This window comes from Monocercomonoides exilis (genome assembly GCF_001643675.1).
Source record: "Monocercomonoides exilis strain PA203 chromosome Unknown scaffold16-1735695, whole genome shotgun sequence".
NCBI lineage: Eukaryota > Preaxostyla > Oxymonadida > Polymastigidae > Monocercomonoides > Monocercomonoides exilis.
This window is the reverse complement of record NW_027150561.1, coordinates 1662236-1669480: the sequence shown is the minus strand read 5'-3', so window position 1 is coordinate 1669480 and position 7245 is coordinate 1662236. Positions and strand designations below refer to the sequence as shown.

Genomic DNA, 7245 nt, shown 5'->3' with positions numbered 1-7245 from the left:
TTCGCATCAATGACGTTTGCACACGGATATGAAAATCAAATTCCTTATGAAATCTGATAAAGTTTTATAATGTTATAAGTGAAACAGTTATTTCATGCTTTGTGTAAAAAAAGCTTGAAAGTACGTATTTTCCCCCAAATTTATTTTATCAATGAGTTTTTTTTGAGATGAGTTGAGTGTTTCAAAATATCAAGTTTTTATTACAATCAAGCTCAGAATCAAAGATGAATTGATAAATATTCAAGAATGAAAATAAGATCAAAAAAAGTGGAAGAAATAAATTCCGTTTGTTTCGTGCAAAAAAGCATGAAAATCCACAAAATTTTCGATTAGCATTCATTAAACAAAACCAAAAACTGTTTTATCAGAAATAGAACAACTTTTCAATATACTGGCGATAATTTTTTGACATCATATTGTTTCAATCGAACATTTCGATTTGAAATTTTGCTTCGAAAGTCAAAAGAATGAACACGAAAAAGTGAAAGCACTTCAAAAAGAGGATGGTGCTTTTCACAGTGCTCAAACATTGGCTTATGGAACGACAATAATAAAATTTTCATTGTATGAAAAAAAAAAAAAAAAAAAAAAAAAAAAAAAAAAAAAAAAAAAAAAAAAAAAACATGTTCTATAGGAAAGCTTATTTATCAGCACCTCGAAAATAGTTATGATTTCAAAAATAATCACCCATATGGCAATTATTTTTTGAAAACTTCATTTTGAATAATTTTCAAATCAAACTCATATTTCATATTTTCTTCAATTTTCTGTTCCCACTCACGTAACTTTTCGATAATGGAAACGGTACTTCAACAAAGTTATTATTTCCTTTTCTGTGTAGTTTAATGGAGGGGAACAGAAAATTGACGAAAATATGAAATATTTGTTTTAATTGATAATTAAACAAAAGGAAGTATTCAAAAAAATTAAGACATATATGTGTGGAAAATATTCTTCAATGATCTACAGTGCAGATGAATCAGGTTGTTATGCCCATGAAGATACAAGAAATGAAAACTGAATAGTGGGAACAAATGAAAATCGTGTTATTGATCACACGCATGTTTACAGAGGAGAGATTAAGATAGCATTGCTCCTCATAATTTCACTTGATGATACTTTTGTTCCTCCTTGTTTTCTGGCGCAAAAACCGTTAAACAAAAGATCCCTTCGGTCTCAAGGCTATCAAATAGGAATTCATGGTTGCGTTGAAATCAAAAAATTGTCTAATTTCACAAAGGAGTGGTTTGAAAACTGGATTGAGAATGTTTTCATTCCTCATGTCAACATTAAAAGAATGATTTTGCCAGATAAACACGCACAGGAAGTGTTGATTCTTGATGGCTGTAGAATCCACCTATCGGATAATGCATTGACTCGTCTTGCTAATGAAGATATTTGGCTTTTGGTTTTTCCTCCGAATACAACGCACTTGTTGCAGTTATTGGATTGATTAATTTTCTCACTTTGGAAGCTACAAATTCAACAGGTTAAGTCGGGTTCAACGCACAATAGCATGGAACAACTTTTATGGGTTGCTGTGAATGCAATATTACAAGTTTCTTCATAAATTAACTTATTTTCTGTTTTTGAAGAAAGTTGACTTGTGAATGATTTGCAGAAAACTGCATCAACAGCGCGGATTATCGATTAACGCTTCGAAAAAGTGATCGAAATTGAAAATTAAATAACTGTTCATTTCGGCTTTCATGCACATGTATAACAAATCAAACAAAACCAGATGAGTGGGGAATAATGAACATCGATTAAAGGCCAGTTTATTTTGGATTTCAGCAATAAAAGACATGTGGTGAACAATTGATATGTTAACGAGTTTTTTTCATACGTATATAATCGCTCATTCCAAAAAAAAAACACGATTTAACAAACAAAATTTTCATCAAATAAGTTTTTTTTATAATTTAAAAAATTTTAAAAGAATTAACAACAAACAAGAACAGTGAATATCTGTTCTTTTTGTGAGTAATAAACTCCAATAAACGAATGGTTTTTCGAAAGTGTTACAAATCGGAAATAATTATAGTTACATATAAATAACTTTCAATGATGATTTGGTTTTTGTAAATTATTCAATAAACTATTAAATTTTTATTTATCATAATATGTTTATTATTTTCATTTGTTATTGTATTTGAAGCTTAATGGAAAAAAAAAAAATAAAAGATCTTAATATTTTCCGTGAATAAGTTAATGCCAAAAATTAGGTATGATTAAAAACAACCAAAAAAGCTAATTCTGCAATATGCAAAAACGAATTATATCTAATCCAAGTACAAATATCTTGGAGTCTTATACTTCCGTTTACTTGGCATAGTTAGCAGTCCACTGTCTTGCTGTTTGAGCAAATTGTGCTGGTTTTTCGTTAAATTCCATTGCCTGTTCAAAGATTATCAAAAATATTATACAATAAAAAAGGTTAATGAACAAGGATGTATAAGGTTTTTAAATCATACAATATCTTCTTCAACAGGATGACCTGGATTTGGAGTTTTCAGAAGATTATACACAAGAATAATAACTAAAACAGAATATTTTTGAATTCAAATTTGCAAGATTAGCAAAAATAATAATAAAAAGCATACGATCAAGAGTTTTCATTCCGGCCTTCCAATCAGTTTGATCAAGACCATCAGCGCAAATGTGGCTTCCATCCTTTTTCACTAAAAATAGAACAATTTAACACTAAACAAACTTAACTGTGAATTCAAACCATTTGGATGATAGATTTTATGAGTGAATGTCAGCTTTGGTGCTGATTTTTCCCCAAAAAAAGAATATCAACAAATCAAAATTTCATAGTCAAAAAAAGCAAACGGCTGAAAGGATAATCTGGTGGAAATTCAACGAGCATATGAAATTGTCCTCCTGCATAAGGTGTTCCAGCCTTTCAAAAAGACAATTAACTCTTAATTTAAAGAAATATATCTGGCAAACAGGTCCTGCGATAGTCACGTTCCACTTGAAGATATTTGATGGATCTGCTTCAATAATAATACCATCTGGTTGCTCGCGAAGTGCTTTTGCCAACTCTCCTGGAATACGTTTTGTTGCAGCTGATGCCATTTTCTTCTCTCTTGATCGAAAAAATGATCTCAACCTATAATAATATATGAGTTTATTTCTTTCGGTTTTCTCGTTCACAACAATATTACAATTATCAAAGGACATTAATGATAATTCGAATCTTCAAAGAAATTTTTAACAACCATTATTATATGATTTCGATACATGAGTGAAAATCTCGAAAAATTATTTAATGAAGAGGATTCCAAGCTGAAACAATTGAAAAATCAAGACATTTACACAATCCTTAGATTTTTTATAAATGCATATTCAACATGCATCATTTGTGATACAAAAAACAAAAAGGAGCAAGCATTTCGTTCTGCTTACAGAGGGACACAGTTCGATTAGAAAATTTTCAGTTTTATTTCGCTTATAATATATATGCATATATTTTTTCTCAATAGAATCTACCTTGTTGTGCTTCAAAAACATCCAAATTTTGCGTCTGTGGTATCTCAATCCAAAAAGAAGGATGCGACTGAAGTATGAATTATTAAGAATTTTCTTTCAGTTACATTTTTTATAAAGAAAGTCAGTACCATGCTAGATATTTTGGAACGTTTAAAACCAGAAATTAAACAAAAATTAGCTTCCGGAAACCCAATTGATGAACCTGAAGAACATGTTGCATCGGCTGAAGAGCAAGAACTCGAACGAAAGAAATGTAACGAAGAAATTGTTGGAGTTTCAAAGACTCCAATGGACTTGTGCCTTTCAATTCCTATTGCAAGTGATGATGATCTTTCAGAATTATTTTCAGGGCTAAAAATAGACGAGGACAAATCACTGATAAGAGAACAAGAACCCATAGATTTTGATTCATCTTCAAAGAGTGTTTCATTGACACCAGCAAATTCTATTCCTGTTTCCACCTTTGTCCCTTCATATGGATATTCTTCGTCTCATTCAGCATCTTCAACCACTCAAAAAAGTGGATCGACGACTTATGCTTCTTCATCTTCTGCATCAGCATCGCAACAGCAGGCTTCCCACGTAAGTCCAAACTCGTCGCTCTCCACAGATCCATCACCATCGCAGCCACCTTCATTGACATCTTCTTCCATTCAATTCACAACCTCTTCTCAACCTTCTCATCCAGCAAGTACAGTTTGTGCAGCTGGAGCAGGTTTCTATGTGGCTCCTTCAGTCATTGCACAGTCGCAGCAGGGATGGGCAAGGAATTCGTTTACCCCAACAACTCAGCTTCCGCCGGCTTTTACTACTCAGGTGTGGATTTGTGAATAAATGAAACATTAAAAATAGAATATATATTTTTATTTATAATCATTTTTTATCTTATCCAATTTTTATTGTTCTTTTCTTTTCTTTTCTTAAATTTTCTTAAATTTTCTTCAATTTACTTATATTTTCTTATATTTTCTTATATTTTCTTTTCTTTTTCTTTTCTTTTTCTTTTTCTTTTCTTTTATTCTATTCTATTCTATTAATTCTATTCATTAATATAATAATTTTCTTATCAGAATCCATCAAAACAGATATCCTACTCACACACATCTGTCATTCCACTCCACTCACAGCCTTCTCTTCCTCCTCATATACAAGCACAAACACAAACACAAACACAAATACCCCCTTTTTATTCACAACCTCCTCCTCTTTCTTCTCCTCATCCTCTTCCTCCTTCTTCTTCTTTTCCTCCTTCTTTTCCTCCTCCTTCTTCTTATCCTCTTCCCCAGTGTACTCAACAGTTCTCTTCTCCTTCTGCTGCTCCTCCGCCTTTCTCTTCCTCTTCTCCTTCTTCTTCATATTCTTCTCCTTCTCCTTCTCCTTCTTCTCTTTCACCATTCCCTTACTCCTCATCACAAACCACACATCAACCACCATTTCAATCAACGCCTTATTCTTCCTTTCCACAGTCTTCTTCTTCTTATCCCTCTTCTTCTTCTTCTTCTTCTTCCTCTCCCTCTTCTTCCTCTTCTCATTCTCTTCCTCTTCCTTCTTTATCCCCGCCCATCCGTGACATCCACACCACCCTCCTTCTCCCCCCCAACCCTCTCTTTCGTCGCATCTTTGTTCCTTTCTCTCTCATCCGCCATTTCATCGCAGCAGCAGCAGAGAACAACAGAATGGACATAGAGACGTGTGGGATGCTGTGTGGGAAGATAATTGAGAAGAGGGAGGAGGTGGAGAGAGTGAGGAAGATGGCGAGGGAGGGGGTGATAGCAAATAAGGAGGTGGGGAAGGTGATGGGAGGTGTGTATATATTATTGTGTATATTTATATTTATATTTATATGAGGAGGGGAAGAAGAAGAGGAGAAAGAGGAAGAGGAAGAGAAAGAGAAAAGGCTATTTTTTTTCAGTTTTTTTTTTTAATTAAAACTTGGAGAGTATTTTTGTGTGTAGTATTTTTATTTGAAGCTTTTTTGATATTTTTTAAACTTTTTTTTAAAAAAAACCTTTTTTTTACTTATTTATTTTTCCCTAATAAATACGTTTTTTTATTTAACATCTATTTACCAACATCCTTCCCTTTTACAAACAATTCCTTTTGAACTCATTTATTTCTCTCTATTCGTCTTTCTTTCTTTCTTTCTTTTATAAACACATTTTATTCTTTCCCTTCCTCATTTCCAGCTCTTTCCTCTACATCTCTCTCATCAACTGCCTCTCAATCTCTTCTTGTTCTGAGCACAGTTGTTATTCCCAAGCAGCATGGGACGAAAGACACGTGCCAGGCAGAAGGAGAAGAGGAGATAGAAGAATACATCACAGGCAATGACCTGATTATGATGGGGTGGATACACACACACCCGACACAGAAAGTATGGAAGGAGAGGGAGAGGAGAGGGAGAGGAGAGAAGGAGAAGAGAAGAGAAAAGGAGAAGAGAGAGAGAAAGAGAGAAAGAAAGAAAGAAAGAAAGAAAGAAAGAAAGAAAGAAAGAAAGAGAGAGAGAGAGAGAGAGAGAGAGAGAGAGAGAGAGAGAGAGAGAGATAAACATTTTGATATATGACTTTGAAAGGGTTTATTATGAGTTGTAAAAGAAATTGAATTGGAGCGATATTTTACACTTCTTTAGGATCATAAAGATGTTATTTCATTTCATTTTATTTTTTTGAAAAAAAATACTTTTTATTGAAACATTTTTATTTGTTTGTAATAATCAATGACTTATTTATTTATAACTTTATTATTTATTTATTTATTCTTTTATTACAACCTTCTTTTCTTCTTTTCTTCTTTTCTTCTTTTCTTCTTTTCTTCTTTTCTTCTTTTCTTCTTTTCTTCTTTTCTTCTTTTCTTCTTTTCTTCTTTTCTTCTTTTCTTCTTTTCTTCTTTTATTTATTTATTCATTTCTTTCTTTCTTCCTTTCTTCCTTCTTCTCATTGGAATATTAGGCATTTCTCTCATCAGTTGATCTCCACACACACTATCCCTTCCATCTCATGATGAATGAAAGCATCGCTGTTGTTTGTGCTCTTAGAGAACAAAGGTATTCTTATTTATTTTATTTTATTTTATTTTATTTTATTTTATTTTCTTTTCTTTTCTTCTCTTCTCTTCTCTTCTCTCCCTCTCTCTCTCTTAAATTCCTCAGTGTTGCTGTCTTCGGCCTCTCTCACACAGGAGCTGCTCTCATCGGCAAGTGCCCCAAAAGAGGGTTCCACAGACACGATGAAGATCCATTGAAAAATCCCCTCTACGGCATCACCTCCCATTCTGCTATTCTGCAGGAAAAAGAATATGGGATGCTGTTTCCAGCAATGCCGACCCCAAAGGTGGTTGATTTGAGAGTGAGGAGGTTTCATTAAATTCACAAACGGAGGGAGTCGTTGATGAAGAAGAATTGGTTGCTGGAAAATTGAATAAAAATATATAATTATACATTATAATTATCATTTTGATAATGAAAAAGATTTTTCTCATTTGTTATTTCAAATTTATATTCAACGCGAATGTTATTTGATTTTGATTATTTTTATTAAGGATGAAAATTTCGCGTTTATTATTTTGGAATTAATAATTCAAACTTTGTAAATTTTTTTGATAACATTTTGTTCAGTTTCATCTCATAATTCATTATTCAGTTTTTTTTTGATAAACATTTTTATTTTATTTAATTTTTATTTTGTAAAATTGTAAATTTTTTAAAAGAAGTCTTTTTCAAAAATAAAATAAAGAATGGCGACTATTATG

The 7245-nt window shown here is 32.3% G+C and overlaps 2 protein-coding genes across 2 annotated transcripts; one reads left to right on the top strand and one right to left on the bottom strand.

The window, feature by feature from the left end:
• Positions 1-2106: 2106 nt before the first annotated feature.
• MONOS_9214 (putative signal peptidase I) lies at positions 2107-3115 on the bottom strand. Its single transcript, XM_067879692.1, has 6 exons — positions 2956-3115; positions 2836-2905; positions 2732-2773; positions 2604-2681; positions 2475-2539; positions 2107-2397 (listed from the first exon to the last, which is right to left on the bottom strand). The coding sequence occupies exons 1-6, from the start codon at positions 3082-3084 to the stop codon at positions 2323-2325; spliced, it is 459 nt and encodes a 152-aa protein (XP_067729771.1). The 5' UTR covers positions 3085-3115; the 3' UTR covers positions 2107-2322.
• A 134-nt stretch (positions 3116-3249) lies between these two features.
• MONOS_9213 (putative STAM-binding protein) lies at positions 3250-7245 on the top strand (the record flags this gene model as incomplete). The annotated part of the gene is made up of 7 exons (XM_067879691.1): positions 3250-3425; positions 3492-3570; positions 3616-4314; positions 4569-5301; positions 5685-5872; positions 6447-6541; positions 6647-7245. The coding sequence occupies 7 exons, from the start codon at positions 3250-3252 to the stop codon at positions 6858-6860; spliced, it is 2184 nt and encodes a 727-aa protein (XP_067729770.1). The 3' UTR covers positions 6861-7245.